Here is a 25,110-nt window from a genome sequence, read left to right as displayed (position 1 = left end):
TGCTTGACTCTGAAGTTACTTATCATTACCTTTCCTCAGGGAGTCGAGAAGCACACACTGTGTGTTCTAAGCCTGCCCTGACACTTGCCCTGGCCTGAAACCTTCAGGTGGGACAGCCAAAATTTCCCAAAAAGGAACAGGGAGGATGGGCAGGGAGCTGAATCCAGCCTGAAATCATGGCTCAGAACTCACATTCTATTTCTGACTGTGACATTGTGCAATTATTTGCCCTTCACATTTTGATGGTTGCTCAGCTATAAAATAGGTACAATCACTGCCATGATCAGCACTGAAATAGTTCAAATGGTTATTAGGAGAAGAAACAAAGGAATGGGCTGGCCAGTGTTACCTGGCGAGATGATTCTGAATACACTCTGACCAAAAAGAAAAACTGAAGTAAACATATATATTAAAAACACAATTTTGTTTTAAGTTGATTTTTTTTAATGCTCCATTTACTATTCTATTTATAACAATTGCTTTCACAGTGTCTTCTTTTCTACTTCACGAATTTCTAATTTGCCACAACCACTGATCACCTTCCTGGTTCTTGATCACTATTGCAGAAGGAAAGGGAGTTCTAGAGAGCTGCCTATACGTTCAGCATCTTTGGTGGAGGTAGAGGAAGGAGGACAGAGCTCATTCTCTGAAGGGGATGGTTTTCAGCACTGCCACTGAGAAAGGACACTCTGCCTTCTCAAGGAGCAGGTGACCTAACCCTGAGGGTGGAAACCCCTGCCACTCATCCCTGCAGCTGCCACAAGAAGTAACTGCCTCACTATGAACCTTCCCTCAACAGAAAAGCCTTGACAGTGTATACACCACACAAAGAGTGACACTGTGTAGTGCATATGAATGCAACAGTGCCAACCCCAGCCAATAAGTACCCGGAAAGCCGTACCAGAAGCCAACAGTGTAGCAGCTTGAAGGACAGCTTAGCTGGTGAAGAGCTTGCCTTGCAAGCCTGAGGGTCTGAGTTTAGTCACCCAGAACCCATATGAAAACCATGTAAACCCTCCGAAAACCATGTTAAAAAAAAAAAAGTGCTAGGCATGGTGGCACACGCTTGTAATCCCAGAGCTGAGGAGGCAGAGACAAGAGGATCCTTGGGGCACACTGGCCTAGGCCACCTGAAGAGTTGCAGGCCAGAGAGAGATCTTTCAACAAACAAGGTGGGTGGCTCCTGAAGAGACATCTGAGATTGACTCTGGCCTCTAGAAACACATGCATGCATAGAAGTGTAGCAACACACCACACACACACACACACACACACACACACACACACACACACACACACTCCAAGAAGCCAACAGTGTGGCCTTAAATTTAAATATCCAGCTGGGTGTGGTGGCACACGCCTTTAATCGCAGCATTTGGGAGGCAGAAGTGGGGATATCTTCAAGTTTAAGGCCAGCTTAAAGGCAAGCAAGTCTACAGAGAGAGACTCTCTCTCAAACAAACAAAATTAAATATTCAGACACTTCACCATCTTGGAAAAGATCAAGGAAAGTGTTTTGCAGACCTCTACTTCATTCAGGAAGTCTCTGAACTCAGAAAGCACTCACAGGAGTGACAAAACATTGACCATAAGACTCAATAATCATCCAACAGGGAAAAACAAAAAAAAAACAAAAAACCTCACACCTTCAAGGTTGTGCACTTTTCAACTATTCATAGAATCTTAAAAAACTTCACCAAAGCAGGACTGGGATGAGCTTAGTGATACAGTTTTTGTTTAGTTTAGTATGCACAGGGTCCTGGGTTCCATCCCCAGGCTGAAAATAAGTAAATTAAAGCAAGCAGTATACAACACCAGGAACATTAATCCTAAGGATCCTGCAAGCCAGTTACCATCAATCTCCAGGATGCCTTGAAGTTTGTTCAGAACCCCAATGTTCTCATAATTTACATGGCCAGGTATCAAGCTACACAGTAGGAAGTTCTTTTTTTGGGGAGGGGGGGGTTTCAAGACAGGATTTCTCTGTGTAGTTTTGGTGCCTGTTCTGGATCTCGCTCTACAGACCAGGCCTTGAACTCACAGAGATCCGCCTGGCTCTGCCTCCTGAGTGCTGGGATTAAAGGCGTGTGCCACCATTCCCCGGAAGTTCTTTCATTCTCTGCTAACAAACCTCTGCTTAATCTCCAAGATCATGTTAGACACTGTGACATGGGGAAGCACAGGTCAGCCACCCCTGACTACAGAGTGAGTTCATGGCCTAATCTACGGTGAGACCCTGTCTTATAAAAGAGAAGAAAGAAAGGAAATCAGAGAGAGGGATAGGGAAAGGGAGGGAGGTAGGAAAGGTAGAGGAGGAGGGGAGGGTGAGAAAATGAATGAATGAATGAATGGATGGATGGATGAATGAATATGAATCAAGCCACTTTAGAGTCTTGCTCAGGTGTAGGGAAAGGTCCAACCCCTAGCTGTGATTGAAGCCTGCTCGAGCCTAGGAGATATCCCACCTCTGATATCTGAAGATAAACACACAGTTGCTTAACACAGTCCATAGGATGTTGCCCCCAGGCTAAAAGGGATACAAGGTCTCTGTCCCAGCATCTGGGTGGCTGCCAAGTCTTTATCTTTCCCAGATTTATCAAGAGCACTGACACCACTGTTCAGAGAACAAAGAGCATTGTTACTGTATCTTTGTTTTTTCAAGACAGTCTCCAGAAGCCAAATGTGCTGGGAACAGGTATGCACACACTGCCTTGTCTAGTTTATACCATGCTGGGGATGGAACTCCAACTCCAGGTTCATGCATGGCTAGGTGGACAGCCTACCAACTGAGTCACACCCTCAGTCCTGTCATTAGCACATATCCTTGAAAACTGCATTTATTTTGCGTGCGTGCGTGCGTGCGTGCGTGCGTGCGTGCGTGCGTGCGTGCGTGCGTGTGTGTGTGTGTGTGTGCGCGCGCGCGCGTATAAAGATCAGAAGACAGCTTGTGGGAGTTAGTTCTCTCCTGCCACATGGTCCTAAAAATCAAACAGGTTGTCAGGCTTGGTGGCAGGAGTCTTTACCAATTTTCTGGCCAATATTAGCATATCTTAACTTAATCTGATAAATAGATATCAGTTTTTCTGATAAAAGTTATCTTTACCTATGGAATTTTTTTTAAAAAAGAGCCTTATTGCCAAGGGACAATTAAAATAATAAAGTTACATTTAAATCAGAACATGGTTCATAATACACTGGATACATCTCCAATACTGCCTTCTTCATATCACCCAGAGGACCAGGGCCTGTCCATCCCACTTCAGAATCCCAACTTGCACAGTCTCGGCCACAAATACACTGGATTTCATTAGCAAAAGTGAGGGTCAAGGCTAGCACTGGCAGCATATTTAATGATGTGGAAATGATGAGAGAGGGAAAAGAGAAGAAGACCTTTGTGGAGTCAGTCCAGCACACCCTAGCTGGAGGGACTCACTCTGGATGCTGTCTATCTAAAGCCGATGCACCCCAAAGTCTTCACGGTAGGAATGCCAGCAAACATCTCCAGGGCTTCCCGAAGCCCCGCCATCTTCACTGAACACTCAGGAGAAGCTGGTAAAGCCAATGATGCAGAAGACCAGGGTTCTCTGACCTCAGTGTGTGGAGTACAGTGGCATGTCATAACCATTTCTTGTTTGAGAGTTGTTTGTGACAGGGTCTCTGTTGTGTGTCTCGGGCTAACCTCAAACTCCCTAAGTGGTCCAAACCAGACTTCTGCCCCTACCCCCTCCTCCTCCGGAGTGAGTGTTGGTTTTACCGTAAATCCAATGTATGGTGTTGCGGGTGTGGAGCCCAGGGCTTTGTCCATGCTGAGCAAGCACTCTACCACCTGAGATACATCCTTAGCCCACGCTTTTTTCTTTGAGACAGGGTTTCATTCTGTAGCCCAGGCTAGCCTCACATTTGTAATCCTCCTGCCTCAGCTTCCCAGCATCACAGGCATGAGCTACCACCATGCCTAGAAGTCTGTTGCTGAATATGATCTTACTTACCAAGTTTTCAAAGTGTAACCAAGTTCTTTTTTAAAAAACCAAACATGTTCAGAACACGTATCTGTTCAAATTCTACATTTAAAAAAAAATATCGCCGGGCGGTGGTGGCGCACGCCTTTAATCCCAGCACTCGGGAGGCAGAGCCAGGCGGATCTCTGTGAGTTCGAGGCCAGCCTGGACTACCGAGTGAGTCCCAGGAAAGGCGCAAAGCTACACAGAGAAACCCTGTCTCGAAAAACCAAAAAAAAAAAAAAAAATCATGCCAAACTTAACTGTAGAATTCTCAAACATCAAGAAAGACTCTGGAAGCTGAGAGTGAAGGGAGGGGGCAAAAATAACAGGCAACTTCACTGGACAGGATGTTTATAAAAATAGAATCCACTCATGGGTGACCAAGTGGGCAGGGTAAGCATGGCTCCTCCAGCACTTAGAAAGGCAGTCTTATCCAGACCTGGCCTTCATCAGAAATTCTGAACTGGGAACTTCAGGCTTCAACTGCCAAACTCAAGAGTCTGCCTTCTGTCTAAACCACAGGCTGCTCAGAATTCAGAAACGCAAGTGCTAAGAAGTTGTGCAGCAAGAAATAATGCTTTCTGGGTTTTTCAACAGAGCTGAATCTAGCCTGGATGAACTGGGGTTTGAGGAGTGATCTCTCTGATATGCGGGAATCTTCCTCAAAACATCCAGAAAAAGGGAGCAGGGAGAAGATTCAGTGGTTAAAATGCTTGCTGCTCAAGCGTGAGGACCTGCGTTTGGATCCCCAGGACCCACCTCTGGGGGCTCATTAGCCAGCCAAAATAAAAATGGTGAGCTCAGGCCCAGTAAGACTCCACCTCAAAAACTAGGATGGAGAGTGGTGATAGGGAAGACCTATAATGGTGGCCTCTGACTTTCACATACACATGCATATACCCCACCCACCTACCCCCAACACACACACAAAAGTAACAAAATAACCTCCAGAAAGGATGGAAGAAATCATAGCTATGGAACATAGAGGTGGGAAATGGCTGGCAAGGTGGAGTTCCACAGGGAGAGAGCTGGGCTCCTAAGCCCCTTACATGCTCATCTGTGGTCTACAGTCATTCATATATATGACATCAATGACCTTATATGCTTATCTGTGGTCTACAGTCATACACATGACATCAATAACCTTATATGCTTATCTGTGATCTACAGTCATACACATGATATCAATAACCTTATATGCTTATCTGTGATCTACAGTCATACATGAGATCAATGACCTTACATGCTTATCTGTGGTCTACAGTCATACACATGACATCAATGACCTTATATGCTTATCTGTGGTCTACAGTCATACACATGACATCAATTTAATTAAATAACCCATTTAATCTGGATATGGTGATTCACACCTGTAATGGAAGAACTTAAGAGGCTGAGGCAGGGGACTGCCACTAGCTCAAGTCCAATGAACATCTTTAACATGGATTTACCATTACATAGTTTTATTTAAAAACTGTCTTTATTAATAGAGCCCTTCTAAAGATGTGCAGACAGGCTAAACACTCACTATTCCAGTCTACAGTGTAATCTTTCATTCTGTTTTGTTCGTTTTTCGAGACAGGGTTTCTCTGTGTAGCCCTGGCTGTCCTGGAATTCACTTTGTAGACTAGGTTGGCCTCAAACTCAGAGATCCACCTGCCTCTGCCTCCCAAGTGCTGGAATTAAAGGCATTCCTCACCATCGCCTAGCTAAAATGTAATTTTTTTAAGATTTATTTTATTATTTAATTGTGTGTCTGTGTCTGTGTGGGGGTATATACATATGGAGCTGGAATGACAGGTAGTGTGAGCCAACCAATGTGGGTTCTGGGAGCTGAACTTAGCGCTCTGCAAGAGCAACAGTGTTCTTTACCATATATACACACACACATACATACACACACACTATATATATGTAAATATATGCACATATATATATATATATATATATTGCATGAGATGAATGTGTACAGTTTATATGTGTTTGGAGGGGTGCCTGTCAGAGGAGAATGCTCGGTGTCTCTATCACTCTTTTCCTTGTTCCTTTCAGACAAGGTCTCTCACTAACTTGGAGCAAGGCTGGCAGCCATCAAGTCCCCTCTCCGCTCCCACACATTGCTGGGATTACAGGTGTACACAGTCACACCCAGCTTTTACATGGATGCTGAGGATTTGAACTTGGATCCTCATGCTTGCACAGCAAGTGCTTTTACCCAATGATCTACTTCTTCCCTCAATGGAAACTTGATTGATTTTGATGAAGGTAAGCAGCAGTTCATACAGGAGCAAGGCATCTATCACTTGTTGATCTTATATCACAGTCCACCTCTTTTGCCCCACAAAACCAATAACTGTCCTAAATCATGGTTCTCTATATCCTTTTTCCATGTCAAATTTTCCGTTAATGCACAACATAGACAGGCATGGTGGTACACACCTGACATCCTAAAGTAAAGGACAAAGAGGCAGGAGAATCAGGAGTTCGAGGCCGAGCTGGACTACACAGTGATTTCCAGGCTAGCCTGGGCTACACAATGAGCTCTAGCTGTACAGTGAGGCCAGTCTCAAAACGTCAAAAAATAAGTGAAACCCAATGGGTATCCTCACATTCCCTCTGACACTGAACTCACTAATTGATGCTGGATTTAGGTTGACTTATTTAGCATTTTTTCTGCCTCACAAAGATCTTACATTTATCAAGAAGCCAAGCAGCTTCCATCTGTTGATTTCCTCCTGCTCGGGAGAAGCCCCCACAACACTTCAGCACAGCTTACAGAAGTCCATTACTCACGCTCCTGATTCTTGTCTTTCGGCTGCGATTACTCATCCCCACCTCTGCCGCCCTTACCTTGGAGTTAAGCTTTCTAACGAGAACAAACACTCTGAGGCTCAGAGCCCCAAGGCTAGCCAATAATGCAAGCTCACTCAAGGAACACTGCAAAATTCTCGAAACAACTTTTTAAATTTTTATTTATTTATTTTTATTTTATGGCATATGGGTGTTTTGCCTGTGTGTATATCATGTATACACCATGTATGTGCCTGATGCCCACAGAGGTCAGAAGAGGGAGTTACATGTAGCAGTGAACTACTATGTGGGTGCTGGGATTCGAACCAGGGTCCTCTAGAAGAGCATCTGATACTCTAAACAGCTGAGCTATCTTTCCAGCTTCTCAAAACAAAATTCTGTTTGTTTTTGGTTTTTAGACAGGGTTTCATTATGTAGTCCTTGCTGGCCTGGGATTCACAGAGATCTTCCTGCGCATGTGCCACCACACCTGGTTTTAAAGCAAAATTTAAAAAACAAAACAAACAAAACCCCCTGAGGTTGGTGACATAGCTTATCAGGCAAAAGGGCTGGCCACCAAGGCTGCGCTTGACACCCAGGACCCATATGATAGAAGGAAAGAACTGACTCCTGAAAGTTGTCCTTGGACCTCCATAAGCACACCTTGATACAAGTCCACCTGCTTACACACACACACACACACACACACACACACACACACACACACACACTAAATAAATAAATAAATGAATAAATAAATAGAAAAAAGCTTTAAGCTAATATATATGATCTCTTCTGCTATTTTTTTTCAGTGTTGGGAGTAGAACCCGGGGCTCTGGCACAGGCTAGGTAAGTGCTCTATCACTGAGCCACACCTAGTCCTGTGCATCCTCTCTTCTAACAAAGGGTCACAGCTGATCTTGGGGAAGCCCTTCCTTTTAATGACAAGAACTGTGTGATTCTTTCCCAACTATTTTAAGGCTAGACACATATGTGAAACTAAGCAAACATCTTCATAATGGAAGTCTAATCCATTTTCTCTGTAAAAGAGGAAGGGGTGGAGTAAACACTGAGGGTCACATGAAAGCTGCTGGGGCCTGATCATGCAAGCTTTAACACTGTGCTAGGCCCAGAGCCCAACTCAGCCACTAGCCTGGTGTTCTGTGGGGTCACACCTGCCTCCCAACTCTGGCATGAGATGGGTGGAGAATTCCTCCAAGGACTTACTGGTGAGCAACCATATTAAGGCTACATCTGATCGATCTGAGCTATGCTTCCCAAAATAACTTGCTCCTCACAACCAGGGAACCATGCAGAACACGAAGCTCCCTGGCCGGGCAGCCCAACTGTTGCTCAGTTTATTATACTTTGCTCATTCTCTTCCTGAGGGTGAATTCAAAGCTTAAAGAAAAGCACATTGATACTTTCCCCCCTCAGCCCATCCAGCAACTGGGGGAGCAGCTTATACCACACAGACAGCAAAATATTCTTTAATTCAAGTTTACCATCCATACTGTTACTATTTTGGGGGACCCAAATAAATGGCTGCCTACACAGAGGGAGGAAAGCATTCATTTGGGAGGAAGCAGCTTTCTGGAATACACCATACCGTCTGCACTGCTGCCCCAGACCTCTCAGTCAGGTACAGGCACAGCTTTCCTTACATATGCGGGGAACGCTTACCATATGGCAAAAACACTGGGAAGTCGGGCATTTCCAGCATCCTGCTGACTCCACCCAGCAGGTAGTCAGGCTGGGATTTCTTCATTAGGAAGCTTCCCTAAGGACTGGAGAGATGGCTCAGAGAATGAGAGCACTGACTACTTACTCCTCCTGGCGACCTGAGTCCCCAGCACTCACAACTTTTGCTCTCCTTCCAGATGACCTTGACACCCTCTTCTGGCCTTCACAGGCACCAGGCATGCACTTGGTACACAGGCACACGCGTAGGCAAAACACCCACACACATCAAATATTTTGGTGTTTAATTTTAAAGCAAGGTTCCCAGAAATGCTCATGAAAGTGCAGAATGAAGTCTTTGTTTTTTGAATCATTTCAGACAATTCCACGCTGTGGTTTAAAGATAAGCACATGCTCCTACACCACTGCTCATAGTCGGCCAGGAGGCACTGAGACAAAATATTTTCTGCTCTTCTCTGATATGTGCCTTTAACTTTTTCTCACCTTTGTATTTCACAAAAAACACATGTCACTTATGCAACTACTTTGAAATATAACTTAGAGAAGTAATTTGGAGGGCCAGCAAGTCACTGGGCTCAGTAGGTATAGGCACTTACCTCAAGCCTGATGACCTATGTTCAGTCCTTGGAACTCACATGGTGAGGAGAAAGACTCCTGAAAGCTGTCCTCTGATCTCCAGAGTACATGGGTGTGCACATACACACAAATGCAAAAAAAATACCAAAGTTTTTTTTAAATGTAAGTAATTTGGAGTGCTGGGATGTAGCTTAGTGGTACAGCACTTGCCTTGAATATATCAGGCCCTGGGTTGGTTTAAAGCCAGCAGCATAAATGGGAAAAAAGTAAAAAATAAAAAAAAAAGAGTTGGAAAAAACAAAAATTTTGAGGGTCTCTTATCTCCCAAGCTGGCCTTAAACTCCCTGTTTAGCTGAGGCTGGCCTTAAACTCCCTGTGTAGCTGAGGCTGGCCTTAAACTCCCTGTGTAGCTGAGGCTGGCCTTAAACTCCCTGTGTAGCTGAGGCTGGCCTTAAACTCCCTGTGTAGCTGAGGCTGGCCTTAAACTCCCAGTGTAGCTGAGGCTGGCCTCGAACCACTCGCTGATCCTTTTACTTCTATTCCCAATGCAGGGTTACAAGCATATATCTCCAAGCTTGGTTGTGTGAGGTGTGAATGGAACCCAGGGTATCATGTACAACTGGCAAGTTTTCTATCAACTGAGCTTTAACTCCAACCCCAAAATTATATAAAATTTGTTAGCCCAGATTCACAATTTTTCCTCTTCCCTGTTTATCTATAATTATGCTAATCATTTTACTGTACTAATTTCCCATATTCCCAAACTAGTTACAATCCAGAAACCTTAGTTTTCTGAAGTCTACCTTCTTCCTTCCTTCCTTCCTTCCTTCCTTCCTTCCTTCCTTCCTTCCTTCCTTCCTTCCTTCCTTCCTTTCTTTTTCCTTTCTTTGTGAAATAGAGTCTTATGCAGCCCAGGCTCACCCTGGACTTGCTATGTAGCAGAAGGTGACCTTGAGCTCCGGAGCCTATAAGCATGTGCCACCAGGCCAGATGAAGTTCATCTCTTACTAAGTTGTTACTTCAAGAGTTTTCATATTCATGCAAAAGCCCCTGTACTTCAACACTAAATGCTATAGTCCTAAGGACGAAGGTACACCCTGTCCAGGCTTTGGTACTGAGGAAGATAAATCCTTTGGAATCCTGCAGATCCAGTTACCAGATGCCAGCTCCAGCAATAGAGGCCACTGTCACACACCAGGCATCTCTGACACGGTTTTTCCTGCTTCCTGACCAAGTCCTTAAAGGGCTCAAACAGTGACACACCACCTGTGTCTCATTAGGGAATTAAGGGGAAATGCCTCCTTCAAGATGACTTTAAACTACAGTAAATAAACTTATTCCCACTTTATCCTTAAATTTTCAAGCATCCAAACTTAGAAACAAATTCCTGTAATTCTGAGAAAAGTCTAAAACCATTAGAAAAACAAAGCAAGATGTCTGTCTTTGCTATTGATTCAGATATTTAAAGATCTGTTTTTATTTGTGTGTGTGTGTGTGTGTGTGTGTGTGTGTGTGTGTGTGTGTGTGTGCCATGTGTGTGCAGTTGCCTAAGAAGGCCAGAAGAGGGCATCTGATCCCTGGAGCTGGAGTTATAGAGGCCTGAAAGCCACCCAAAATGGGTATTCAGAATTGAACTCAGGTCCTCAGGAGGGGCAGCAACATGCCCTTAACCACTTGGTCTTCTCTTCAGCTTCATGGTTCATATATTTAAATAATATGTAACTTTTAGCTTTTCAAATGTACAAGTAAGTATCCTTAATGTCTGGCACAGATTAATATCAAATTGTATGAAGCATGAGAATAAATGCTTATGAAACCAGGTACACAGTACATAACATGAACAAAAAACAATAAAGACGCACAGAGTTGAGCTGGTCCCCAGCAGGAGAGATGCTCAGCCATTAAGAACACTGTCTGCTCCTGTAGAGGATCCAGGTTCAGTTCCCAGCATCCACATGACAGTTCCTAATGGTCTGTAACTCCAGTTCCAGGGGATCCAATTCCCTCTTTTGGCCTCTACAAACATAGCGCACAGGCATGCATATAGACAAAATATCTCTACATATAAAATAGTAATCTTTAAAAATAAAATAAAATACTGGTTATTCCAGAAAGGCAGGTCTTAGGAACCTTTTTTTCCCCATGATTAAAACATTGTGTAAAGAGCATCAGAGATTAGTTTGGACTTAGGGGTAGTGGGGTATGGATAGAGCACATAGGAAGCCCAGTAGGCAGCACTGGACCTTGGGGAGGAAGGAAGACTTCCAAACAAGGAGAAGCAGCAGGACCTAGTGGCACATGCCTATTGTCTCATCTCCTTGGAAAGCTGAGGCAGGAGAATCATGAGTTTAAGGCCAGCCTAAGGTACAGAGTGAGCTCCAGACTAGCCTGGACAATTTATTGGGCTCCTGTGTTAACATATAAAGGAGGCTGGGGATGTAGCTCTGTGGGTGGAGCTCTTGATTCAATTCCTATACTGCAAAAAAGACTAAGTAAAAACAAAATGAATAGTAAATATTGAGTAAGCCACTAGTGCCCATTACCCAGTGCCTAGTTGCTCTCCTACAAAGTGTTTGTAACCATAAATATCTCTTCCTTTTAAAATTGAACAGCCCCTACTTGTGAAACTTGGCTCTTCCCCATGAAGAGAGGGGTGGATGTATTTTATTCCCTGTTTCTGCACATTTTTGAAAATTTTCGTAACAAGAAGTCAAATAAATAAAAGCAGAATGTATCTAAACATAATGTGATACTCTGCACTCTCATTTTCTAACACTTTAGGCTGACTCTCCAGGGCGCTCTGACCTCGGAATGTCGTCCCCGCAGACAGACAGACATCTGTGGGGGGGACAGCTCTGACCTCAACTCTTGGCTTTGAACACACCATTTTTTGCCTCCCTGAAGGAGGCCACTCCACTTGTGGGTTTTGTGCTCCTGATCAAGGACCTTGAAGACTTCGGACAACAGTGGCAAAGCAGTCTCTCACTGAGACTCTCAGACGCCAGGCGTGGAGGCACCAGTCTTTAGCCCTGGCACTTGAGAGGCTAAGATGGGAGAATTTTTAGTTCAAAACTAGCCTGGGTGCACAGCAAGAGGCTGTCACAAAAAGTGGGGTGAGGGCCACAGGCAGCTCAGTTGGTAGAGTGCTTACCTGACCTGCCTCTCTGCCCCCGCCCCCCCCCAATGTAGTTTTGGGAGTCAGCATTAAGAATTTCATGTTTTAAATTTTTTTCTATCGCATATATTTATGTTGTGTTGTGGGGGAAGGGTGTGGCTGGACACATGTACACATACCACAATTTAACTGTGGAAGCCACAGGACAACAACACTCAGGAGTCGGTTCTCTCCTTTCACCTTTTGGGTTCCCAGAATTAAACTCAAGTGCAAGCGCCTTTACCTCTGCGCCATCTTGCTGGCCCTGAGCTTCATATGGTTTCACCGGATACATGCGCATGCTCAAATACTTAGTTAGGCCCCTGGCTCTGCTTCAGGAACTCAGTCAAACATACAAGCAGTTACCCCCACACATGAGCTGTGTGTGGGATGTCCTTGAAAACTGTGAGAGAGGCTGGTTGCCTTTTCCTGGGGTCCCTTCCTCCTACCAGGGCATTTCTCTTGGATGAAGCAACCACTAGAGTTCTGCTTGAAGAAAGCCTTAGCGTGATAGTGTACTCAGAGCTTAAGATGCAGGATTTCCACTCTCATCAGACGTTCCCAGTTAGTAAGGTTTGAAATTAAACATTCCCAGAGGCACAGACATTCCCACAGGGGCAGGAGGTTTCAGATGCGTGAAAAACCACATGTACTGAATGCTAGACATTTTTGACAGGGTGTCATGTAAACCTCTCTGTGGCTGAGGATGACTTGGAACTTCTGATTCTCCTGCCTTCACCTGCTAAGTGCTGGATGGTAGGTGCCACCACAGAGGGTGTATACAGTGTTGGAGATCAAACCCGGGGCTTTGTGCATTGGGGCAGGCACTATACCAACTCTGCTATAGTCCCAGTTAAAATTCTAGACTTTTAATTCAACTTTCGTCCCAGCTAAAATTCACCAACTTGCTCTGGGTTGTTGGTTATAGATCTGAGCAGACAGCGACAAAAACAGAACTAGTTGAATATCTTTTTTTTTTTTCATTTTATGTGTTTGAGTATCTTGCCAGCATGTCTATCTGTGCACCCCTTGAGTGCCTAGTGCCCAGAGAGACCAGAAGAGGGCTTCACGTTGCCTGAAACCGGAGTTACAGATGGTTGTAACCTGCCATGTGGGTGCTAGGAACCAAACCTGGTTATTTTGTAAGCGCAGCCAGTGCTCTTAAATACCAAGTCACCTCTAGTCTACCCCCCCCCCCCCCGCCTCCCACTTTTAACCTACCCTTATAGTTAAGAAGCTTGGACCTGAAATCTAGTTTTACCACTTATAACCCCAAAAATATGCAATAGAGTAACTGGCAACTCTATCCTTTCACAAAATTTCAATTTTAAGATAAAATGCATCTTTTTCATTCAGACAAAATTCTATGTGCATTTTCTAGCTACCATTTCCCCATCTTCGGCAGCCATTCGGCAGGTGACTCAACATCTCTGAGCAAAAACTGAAGATAAAAATGTGTGTCTTGCACGCTTTTTGTGAACTCGAACAGTGATACATATATGGTTAAAATGATGTCTAGAAATTCTCAAAACAGTTGCGCCTCCGCTCCATACAGTGAAGAGTTTAGGGTACCAAGAATGATGTGCCAAAATCCCTTCCTACACACACCTTTTAAAAACCCACTGGCAAAAAGAGAAGAAAATCCATATATTAAAATATCACTTTTACTGTCTGCTTGGGTTTTGCTTTTAATTTGGGGATTAGTGTTATATGGAAAGAAAAAGAGGTCCTTCTCCAAAAATCTAAATACATGGCCAAAATAGTCAACAGAATCATCAATCACCTCAAACTGCATAAAAGTGAAATAGTAGAACGGAAGAGTTAGTGTGTAAAACGAAAACCCACAGCTTCTATCTCTCCAACTCACCTGTCTCTCATCAGTGTATCTGTTTCCTTTTAAAAACAACCCTAAGATTACATTTACTTGTGTGTGTGTGTGTGTGTGTGTGTGTATGCGCGCGCGCGCGCGCGCGCGCTCGCGTTACAGTACATACGTGGGGGTCAGAGGACAGCTTTCAGGAGTTGGTTCTCTCCTATCATGTAGGTCCCAGGATTCAAACTCAAGTTGTCACTCTTAGTGGAGAGTGCCTGAGCTATTTACTCCTGAGCTATTTTGCTGACCCAATGTGCTTTCAAAGAAGCAAACAAAAAAGTATTCTCTACAGGGGAATCTCTTAAGCTGACAAAATCCTATGTGTCATTTACCATTTTCATGATTGAAATTATCCAATATGCAAAACAGTTGGTTTTTTTTTTTGTTTTTGGTTTTTCGAGACAGGGTTTCTCTGTGTAGCTTTGCACCTTTCCTGGAACTCAATTGGTAGCCCAGGCTGGCCTCGAACTCACAGAGATCCGCCTGGCTCTGCCTCCCGAGTGCTGGGATTAAAGGTGTGCGCCACCACCGCCTGGTGAGTTTTGTCTTTTAATCTTAAAATAAAATACCTATGTAAGGACAATCTGTCTCCATAATTTCTCAAATAATGAAACAGGGGGTTTGAAGCAGTGACTTGTGCCTGTAATTCCAGCACTAGGAAGACAGGGCAGGAAGTAGCAAGAGTTCAAGGTCATCATAGTCTACAAACTGGAACTCTCCCTCAGAAAGAGGGGGAAAAAGTGGTGTGTGTGTGTGTGTGTGTGTGTGTGTGTGTGTGTGTGTGTGTGTGTGTATGTAAATTAATGATTAATGTTGAAGTTTAATTTTACACCTCGGATGTTAAGATGAAACAAAAATCTAGTTTCTTCAGTAATCCTTACAAATTTTCAATGATGTCACTCTTAATAAAGCCTACCAGTGGCCATACTCGGGGTTATGCCACAGACTTGAGCGCGTACCCTCAAATAATCCCTCACAGCTTTAGTTTGCTTTGAAGGTGTAAATTGTCTCTTGAAGTAAGAGATACTCCATTCCACAGTACCAGAGGCCCAGACTTCTGCTCCAAGGAAGTAGATCTGGGATCACCATTGATCTTCTGTCAGGGCACCAGGTGCAATTTCTCCAGAAGGAAAAATCAGAGACAGCTTGACAAATTTGCACAGTCCCAAGCTGTGTAACTCATGCATGTTTTCATCCAGAAAAGCATGGCATCCACACTCAGTTGTTGTGACCTCTTCCTCTGGAGTCCTCCATTCTTAGTTCATTCTACTGTATCCCCTGTGCCCCTCCCTGGTCTCCACCTCTGTCTTTCCTCAATCCACACCCCACAGGTTAGCCTCCCCCAACACTTCCCTCACTCCCTGAAATGCTCACTAAAGCCACTGGAGATCAAGGTAGCATGGTCACCGCTCAGTTCTACAGCCCAGCTGTCTGGTGGTCCTGGCAGTGAACTTGGAATAGAGTCTGAGTGACAATATGGGTAAAGAGGCTTCGGTGTTGAACAACAAGCAGTTTGGGAGAGTCAGGATCACCAGTTCCGCCCGATACATATGTCGTATCTCGAGAGAGAAATGAGATTTCCCCTCCCCAGCGATTACTGTCTTTACATCTGTCTCACTGTTACAAAGTCACTTGAAAACTTTTTGTTGCTGTTCAGAGAAAGCATCTCCCAGTACCCTGGCCTTGAATGCAGTGAGGAGCTCAGGGTGATTTTGGACTCCATCCTCCTTCCTCTACTTCCCTAGTCTGAAGATTCCTTGAGACTTTCAAAGATTAGATTTCTTATACACCCCTGTGGTCTCAGTTACAATTCCCTGCACAGAACTCAACTGTAGCCTCTTTCTACATACAGTTCCCACTTGCCCCAAACAACCTCATACTCCTCCACTGAACCATGTGGTTTAACAATCACTGAGAGTCTGTACCAAGCTACAGGCTCCTCACCTTCCAACCCACTACACACATACTACTGCACCAGACACCACAAAGAATCTATTTTCAAAGTAGACAGCAATCAGTGCAGACTATGATGAACAAATTTATTTTCCCCCTTGGCAAAACAAATGAATCATGACAACTCAGTCATGTTAACTTCATGGCCTAAAACATGATACACACTAATGCTGCACAGGCCAGCATGGCTCCAAGGTCTCACAAACTATGTGACATCACTTCTATCTGTTCTTCATTTTCTTTTATACAAAATACATTTCTTATTTCTTCTTTTTATTTGCATATATTAGTTATACAATAATGGTTTTCATTATGACATGCGCAAATACATACAAGCACTTTTAAAATATTTTTTAATTTTATGCATATAAGTATTTTTGCCTGCATGCATTCTATGCATCACATGCATGTGTACAGTGCTGACAGAGTTCAGAAGTTGCTGAATCCCCTGGAATTGGAGTTACAGACAGTTGTGAGTCACCATGTGGGTGCTGGGATTTGAACATAGGCCTCTTCAAGAACAAGTGCTCTTAATGGCTGAGCCATCTCTCCAGCACTACGTATTTCAACCATTCTCACCCTCTATTACCTTCTTCTATCCCATTCCCACTCTTGCTGATCCCATTCCTTGTCCCAACAAGTCCCCTTTTTCCCCACCCCTCCCGTGTGTGTGTGTGTGTGTGTGTGTGTGTGTGTGTGTGTGATGTATCTGTGAATATGCGCTTGTGTGCCACAAGTGGAGGTCAGAGGACAACTTTGCAGAGGGAAGTTCTCTCTTTCACCTATGTGGATTCTGGGGGTCAAACTCAGGTCATCAGGCTTGTACAGGAAGTGCTTTTACCCACTGAGTCATCTCACTGGCCACATTCTATATTTAAAAGCACTACAAAACAAGGTTAGTAGGAATTCAAGGAGATATGAAACTATAAAACAAACAAAAAAACAGGGAGCAGGGAGGGCTGGAAGCATCTCACAACCACCTGTAACCCCAGCTCCAAGGGATCAAATGCCTTCTGGCATCAAAAAAAAAAAAAAAAAAACCTGTATACACACACACACACACACACACACACACACACACACACACACACCTTTTTAAAAACTATTAAACTTTTTTTAAATTAAATTTTTAATTAAAAAACTAATTAGATTCACTGTTTTCAGAAAGATGGTCCATAATCTGCTCATTCAACAAGTATGAGCAAGCTCTCTCCACAAGCTCAATCAGGGGCCTGGAGCTGCAGAGAAGAGACACTTCTGAGCCCTGGTTAGGAGACAGGACATCAAGACACTCTTATCCCAGCAGGCAGGCCTCTCAGCGTGGGGATGCTGGGATGGGAGATGGGGGAGTATGACTCCTAGAAGTGGAGGGAGGAGAGGGGGGTGCACATAACATAAAGGAGCAGGTGAAACATAATAAGGGGTAACCAGAGGGGGGCACCTTTCGGAACTGTGGGGAGGTCTGGGACCACTGCTCTGTGGTCGAGTCCTCTCCTGGGGTGCATAGGGCCTGGGTTCAGTTTCCAATACTGACAAAAGGAAGAGGAGGAGGGAATAGGGAGGAGGGAAGGAGGTGGGGAGGAGGAGGTGGTGGCAGCAGCCACGGACACCTCAGCTCGGCTCATGTCTTTCCAAGATCATTCTTGCCAGAGCCATGGACAAAAGCTGGTGACAAGCCAGAGCACAGGGGAAGAACTGCACATGAAGCCACCACCTTTAGCCAGGGCAGGGAATTTGGGAAGCATGAAAGACTTAGAAATGAGACAAGAGAAAGAAGGGGTAGGTCTAGAAAGTGACACCATGGGAACCGGGAACTGATGGACCGCACGTGTAGGAGTCAGAACGGCATCTTGATACAGTAATCAGTGACTGTGGGAAGAGAATGACAGAGTGACATCCACGTTGTGTCCACTCATCATCTCCTCATCACCAGGGTTAGGTGCCCATACCTGCCGCTTTCCAGTTTAGAACACTGGGGAAGGAGTGTGTGTTGATGCCTGGGTGAGTCTGTGTTCAGATGTGTGCTTGTGCAGAACACAACATAAAACTACACTAAAACTTTCCTGGAGCTTCTACAGAAAAACCCACATCTAGGGCTGGCAAGAGGGCTCAGTCAGTAAAGAGCTTGCTGCTTAAACATGAGGATCTGAGTTCAGATCCCCAGCATACACATCAAAAGGCAGTTGTAGAGGCATGTGTCTGTAAAACCAGTGCTGGGGAGGCTGAGACAGGAGGTTCTCTGGTGCAGGCCAGGCAATCTAGCCGAATCAGTGAGCTTCGGGTCTCTCACTGATGAAAGACCCTGTCTCAAAATAATAAGGTGGAAAGAGACCGGGTGAGACACCTAGTATCAACCTCTGCTGCCGCCCCCACACACACCCAAGTGCACCTGCACACACTGAACACACAGGAGTCCACGTTCCTGCACTTAAGAGTTCCCTTCCTTTGAAAGCGGCATTTAAGTTTACTTCCCCACCATTTGCTTTCTCTTCCTTGGGGAAGAACTAGTCCCGTTCCCAGGGAAACGGAGGCAGAGTTCTGACTGTCCTCCAACGGATTCCATACCAACTCCTCTGCGCCGCTCCCCGCCCACTCCAGCCTGCGCCTTTTCCGTGGGCGTCTCCTAGCTGCAGCAACCAACTGCAGGGTTTTCTGACAGCTCTCTGACACTGCGTTAATTAAGGTTCCCAGTTAAGACTTCTCTTCCTCCTCCCACGTGCATAGAAAATCGTATTTTGGTCTCACGTTTCTTGGTGAATCTGCCTTGAAAGGACAGGGCACATCCTATTCCCAATGACAGAAGACAAAAACAGTGATTTGGGGCATCTTAGAACCTCTCAGGCAAACTAAGCATGTATTTGTAAGAACTGTTTCCTTGGGTCAGATGTGTAGGCTTCCTAAAACTCACTCAAGATTCTGTCCTCACCTCTTCCTTTATCCTTCCACTCTCAAAAGCTTTCTCTGGCCTGTAAGACTATCTAGACACGGGAGCTAGCCACTTTGGACACAGCTGTTCATGCCCTGTGCAGAATGATGATACATCCTGTAAGTAGCTTCCCATCCAGTCTTCTGGATGATAAAGGGATGCTCTTCATTAGACACTGCTAGTGTCAGTGCCTCTGTCTCCAGTCTTAGGTTCAGGGACACTCACTGGGAAGATCACATTTGTTTAATTAGATTCGTCCAGCAATTATCCCTCCTTATCTCTCCGCCAAACCTGCAACAGGGCTTCACACCATTTCTCGACTCAAGAAGGCTGTTTCTCTCCCCTCTTTGCTCAGCTAACAATTACTTCAGTGCAAGCCCAGTTCAACTTCTACCCTCTTGTAAACCCTCTCCTATCATTCTCCACCCACAATGATTCTCCTTATTCCACCTCCCAGAAGTTTTTAAGCTTTAGATGAGCATCCAGCATTTGCTATTAAACAATTCCTGTGATCTAAATATTCACGCATGCAAATCTTATCTTTAAAAGTACACCAGGGAAGGGGCATAGAAAGGGGCAGATGGGATTCTGGATGGGATGATAGAAGAGATCTGGCAAATGCCTATGAACTGTGCCCTCAAAATGGTTCAAGTTGGAGGCCAGTGAGATGATTCAGTGGGTAAAAGTGCTTGTCTCCAAGCCTGATAACCTGAGTTGGATCCTCATAATCTATATCATGAAAGAAGAAAACTGACTCCCACAAGTTATCCTCTAGCATCCATGGCATGCATAGTTATAGCATGCGTGCACCTAGACACATACAAACAAATGTGAAACTTTTTTTTTAGAGACAGGGTTTCTCTGTGTAGTTTTGGTGCCTGTCCTGAATCTTGCTCTGTAGACCAGGCTGGCCTGGAACTCACAGAGATCCTCCTGGCTCTGCCTCCCAAATGCTGGGATTAAAGGCATGCGCCACCACCACCTGGCCAAATGTTAAATTTTTTAGAATAAATAGCTGAAGTGGTATGCTTTTTAAAAAAAATAAATGTTAAAATAAAGTGGTATATTGCATATTATGTATATTTTATTGAGTTTTTGTGCATGTGTGTGTGTGGATGTGTGTGGATGTGCATGTGTGTGTATGTGTATGTGCGTATGTGTGGATATGAATGTGTGTGTGGATGTGGATGTGTGTATGTATGTGTGTGTGTGTGTGTGTGTGTGTGTGTGGATGTGTGTGTTGTGGATGTGTGTGTGTGTGTGGATGTGTGTGGATGTGGATGTGTGTGGTACTGGGAATGGTATCTAGAGCTTAGCTCATACTAGGCGAGTGTTCTACCACTGAATTACATGCCCAGCTCCTGTTGGATATATTTTACTACTATCAAATAGTACATCTAAATCACCAAGGATTGAATCTTATACTTCATTCTCTCTCCAAAGTCCAAACATAGTGCCGATGACTGTCAGACCAATTGGTCAAATTAACAAGTACTGCCTTATAAGGCTGACAGTAGTGTTTAATACATATGGATCCCTTTACGGTATATAAAGCCCCTTCAAACTAACACAGTTTAAACACTTGACTGAGGCACAATCTGGTGATGCATGAAAGAATTTTATCTTTGTTTCATAAATAAACAAATTGAGGCTTGAAAGATGTGTGAACTCAACTGCAGTTCCACAGAAAGAACCAAGTAGAGCTGAGAACCATCAGGGCCTCCTGAATCTGAGAAATTCCACAAGCTTGTTCATTTGGCCAATTAGTTCCTTTTCTCCTGATAAAAACCTCCCACGAGAGTTCATGTCACAGCCGAGGGTGTGGCTCAGTGGCAGAGCACTCGCCTAGTATTATGAAGCCACAGGTTCTATCCCCAATATTGAGGGCCTGGACTTCATGCCCGTAAGTGCCTTTAGCCCACACAGAACACAGAAGGGGCAGTCCAAAAGATCCTGACCTCTTAGTCTAATCCTCACACTGTGTCCAGCTGCTCCCACACACCTATCATTCCAGACAGCCTGATCCAACATGGCCACATGTTATTGGGGTGGCCAGGCTGACAGCAGACAGCTCCATGAAGAACTAGGCCAACTAAACTGGAAAGAATACAGCAACACCAGAATGTCCACAGGTTACAAAAGTCATGATCATGGAATCAGGTACACATTAAAGATGGAACATAAGTTTTCTTTAAAGACCTGCTCTCACCTCCCATGAGGTGAAAGAGAGTTGTCCTGTACTTTCAGGGACAGTGCACATTCAGGACTGTTGCTGACAGGTTTCCATCTCCCAGGCTTCCCTGGAGGTTAACGCTGAGCATATTGCTTGATCCAGAGGAAGCCTGTTTCTAGACTCCCACGTGTGGGGGAGAAGATCAGTGCTAAAGGTTTTGACAAGCCCTGGAGGGCAGCCTGACTTACCTGGAAACAAGAATCCCTAAACTGTCCTGAATGATAGTTTTTCTCTCTCACCCCGGCTATCATCTGATACTTTCTGCTGACATTCCTGTTTCCTGTTTGTTTGGTGTTTTTTTTGTTTTTGTTTTTGTTTTTTCTGAGACAGAATCTCCTGCATCCCAGGTTGGCCTCAAATTGAACTATGTAGCTGAGGATGACCTTGAACTTCTGATCCTCTTGTCTCTACCTCCCATGTGCTGAGATTATAGACATATACCACCACACCCTGTTTATGTAGGGTATTGGACTTGGGACCCACTGGATACTAGACAGACACTACCAAATGAGCTACATTCCCAGCCTTCATTACTATTTTACATGTTCCATCTCAACACTACAGGAACTGTTCCCCTCTCCTTGAGTTGTAGTTAAATTTAAAACACAACCTTCCTTATAGACCATGTAGAGTCTACTCCATGGACCCAATACCCCCTCAGAGATAAGGTGGGCATGCCAGCACACACAATCTAAGTCCAACATCTCTTGAGTGACCTTTAAAAAAAGCACTCTACTGTTCCTGAGGCCTTCTGCAGCAAGGCATTCCACACCCGGGGGCAGGGATTACCACAGTCCCAAGCCTCTGAACTGTGGGTATAATTAGGCACCACATCCATTAGCGTGCCACCAACGTCATCGAGAGCCACCAGCATCTGTTGACAGATCACATACCCGGCATATCACTGAAATGGCAAGTGCAGAGAAGGTGGCCCACAATAGAAACAATGGCATCTTGTCCGCTCCCGGTTCCAACAGTGGCTCATAGGACAAATATAGAGGCCACTGCCCTGGCTGCACTGAGCTCATGGCTCCACACAATTTCACTGACTGCAGCAGGTTCTCTACCAAAAGTGGAAAGAGCTGTGTGCACATCCGTTCAGGTCTATGTTCTGAGCAAGTCTGGACTTTGCTTCCCCTAGCATCTCCAACACCTAAGCTATCTCCCCGGCCCCACTTTTTTCCAATATGTATTCCAGGCTGGCCTCCAACTTGCAGCAATCCTCCTGGCTCAGCCTCTTGTGTGCTAGGATTATGGGCATGTGGTGCCACATTCAGCTCAATATATCTTAAGGGGGAAATAATGGTTGTATTACACTTTTTGGAATTTTTTTGAACTGGGTCAGGTGATATTTCAGCTTTTGAATAATATACTTCAAGTGCTATTACAATTGTAATAACAGGTCACACAGGAATCCTAAAACTGAAAAAAAAAATTGGACAATACTACTTAAATGAGGTGGAGTGAAAAGGTTAAAGAACAGAACTGTTACTGGGAATCTAAGAGAGAGTAGACAAGAAAAGAGAAATACTGATATTAAAAAGTAGCACTTGGTTATTTGATCACTACCCAAGCATGAGGCCTTTTTCCTTCTTGCTCACACACTGGGAGAGATGGCACATAGATTTCCAACATTAAACACTTACTGCCCACACCCTGCCACACAATCATCCACAGGAGCAGCTATAGAAACCCCCGGGCACCCTACAAGTCACACTAAGTACTGACTTAAAAGTAGGCTCTTAGGAGGGAAATCCACCTTCCTCATGCCCAGAAGAAATAAGAAGAGTAGGCATGAGGCACTGGCTTGGGACACTGGCTTTTGTCACAATGCTGGGTTAGTCTGCTGTCTTGCCTTGCCATCCAGGCTCGGTGCCCAGTCAAATCAAGGTGGAACTTAGCCTCCTGGTGAGCGTCCCCTATCTGGCTTAGCCAAGAGGATCAAGAAGAAACCCTGAAATAGTGGAATGTTCCATTAGACCCCAGAGAGCACCAACCAGGATGGGGAGGGAGCTCTTGGGAGCTGGCTGCCTCCTTCATCCCTGTGTGCTTACCTCAATGAACTATAAATAGAGTGTGAAATGATCATTACTTTGTGGGTGAATGTCTAGGGTTCTACAGCATCCCTCTCTAAGGAGCCCAACATGTTTAACAAATGGTCTTCAACCACTCTTTGGGCCAGACCTGTGGAAGTTTGCGAAGAGCGGGCTTTCATTTTGTGTCTTAGTGGGAAGACAGGCTTGGGGCAAAAGAAGACAGCAGGACCTGTCACAGAACAACTTTAGGCCAAGGTCATAAAGGAGAGCAGACCTGAGACTCTCAGATTCTAGGCTAACAAAATCTTTTGAACATCATTTGTTTTCTGACTTATGTGTTAACTTCACACACACACACACACACACACACACACACACACACACACACACACACACACACACGGGTGTCCTGCCTGTCCCTGGATCTGCTGTCCTTTCTGATGGGGCGGGTGTGGTGGGAAGCTGGGAGGACCACAGCACCTCCACCAGGGGGCCTCTTCTAGTGGCCAAAACCGGCGACACCCCCACCCCATGGGGACCGGAACACAGACATGCGTGAGGGACCCTGCTCACCTTCCTCTGCTGTTTCTCCCAGGCCGGGTCGAGGAGCAGGTCTCGGTCCCACTCCTCTTCCTGGATCATGTACTCATCTTCGTCGTAGACGTAGTTGTACTGCACTCCGGGTTCTATCTGGTTCATGGCGCTGGGCGGCTGGGGCGGCTGGGAAGCGAGCGCGGCGCGAGGGATGGACAGACGGACGAAAGAGAGATGGATGAATGGATGAGTGGATGATGGATGGATAGGCGGCGGGCTGCGGTGACCTTTGTGCAGTTCCTGGGGCGGCACGCCTGGGCGCAGAGTCTCCGGCGAAGCACCAGCACGCCGGCGAGCAGCGACCAGCGGATTAATAGCCCTCTGAGAGTCACGTGTGGAAGGCCCCGCCCACAGCCAGGCTCCGCCCACTCCCCCGCTTCCAGCACGTGCGGTTGGCTGGCAGGCTAGTCCCGCTCCGGGTCCCGCCGCCTTGACTCCGCCCACCCCTGTTCCGGGTTGGCTCCCAGGGATGACCTAGGGGCACCTCGGACAGCTACCTGGAGGGAAGGAGGGACCGAGGGGGAAGGAGGGCGACGACTGGGGAGCGGACACCTGTGGACCTAGCCCCACCTCCTGCAGCGCACCCACGGGTTCCAAAGACCCGCTGCAAAGTCGAGTTTACCGTGTCTCCAAGAGTTAGCTGAAAAATCTCCCTCACCCCTCCTCTTCCTCTCTCTCTCTCTCTCTCTCTCTCTCTCTCTCTCTCTCTCTCTCTCTCTCTCTCTCTCTCCTTCCCTCCCTCTTACCCTCCCCCTCTCCCTCTCCCTCTCCCCTTCCCTCCTGCCCTCCCGCTTCCCCTATTACTTCTGCCCACTCCTCCCTTTCATTTCCCTCTATTTGTGTCTCTCCCTTCTCTTTTTCTCCTCTGATTTAGTTCTCTTTCTGCCTCTCTGCCTCTCCTGCACGCCCTGTTCCCCTCCTTCCTCCCTGTTCTCCCTCTTCCTCTTCCTCCAACGCTCCCCGCTCCTTTCTCCTTTCTCTCGTCATCTTTCCCTCCGCTAACCCCCAGCCCTCTCTCCTCCTCATTCTATCCTTTCTTCCCTCATTTAAAAGCCCCGGAATACCCTGTTCCTTGCCTTCCCTTGAGTCACCTGAAGGGCTCAAGGCAAAAAACTTGAACCAACTATATCAAAACGTCAGGAACCATGCCAAAGCAGGAAGCGTCCAGCACTCACCTGCCAGCCATAAATTAAGAAGTGACAATGTCGGACTGGTGGCCAGTTTCTCCCTACATTCCGCTTTCTCCCTGCCGTGCTGCACTTGTGCCCTCTCA

General features: G+C 45.5%; 1 protein-coding gene across 1 annotated transcript in view; it reads right to left on the bottom strand.

The window, feature by feature from the left end:
* Actn2 (actinin alpha 2) overlaps positions 1-24,139 on the bottom strand; it is a 72,764-nt gene extending 48,625 nt beyond the window's left edge. Inside the window, exon 1 of the mRNA XM_028859692.2 lies at positions 23,817-24,139. Within this exon, the coding sequence (XP_028715525.1) occupies positions 23,817-23,942 (126 nt within the window). The 5' untranslated portion in view covers positions 23,943-24,139. The remainder of the gene's footprint in view (positions 1-23,816) is intronic.
* Positions 24,140-25,110: the final 971 nt, after the last annotated feature.

This window comes from Peromyscus leucopus, chromosome 5 (genome assembly GCF_004664715.2).
Source record: "Peromyscus leucopus breed LL Stock chromosome 5, UCI_PerLeu_2.1, whole genome shotgun sequence".
In the NCBI taxonomy this organism is placed as follows: domain Eukaryota; kingdom Metazoa; phylum Chordata; class Mammalia; order Rodentia; family Cricetidae; genus Peromyscus; species Peromyscus leucopus.
Note: the sequence above shows the minus strand (reverse complement) of the source record. Positions and strands in the feature narration are given on the sequence as shown.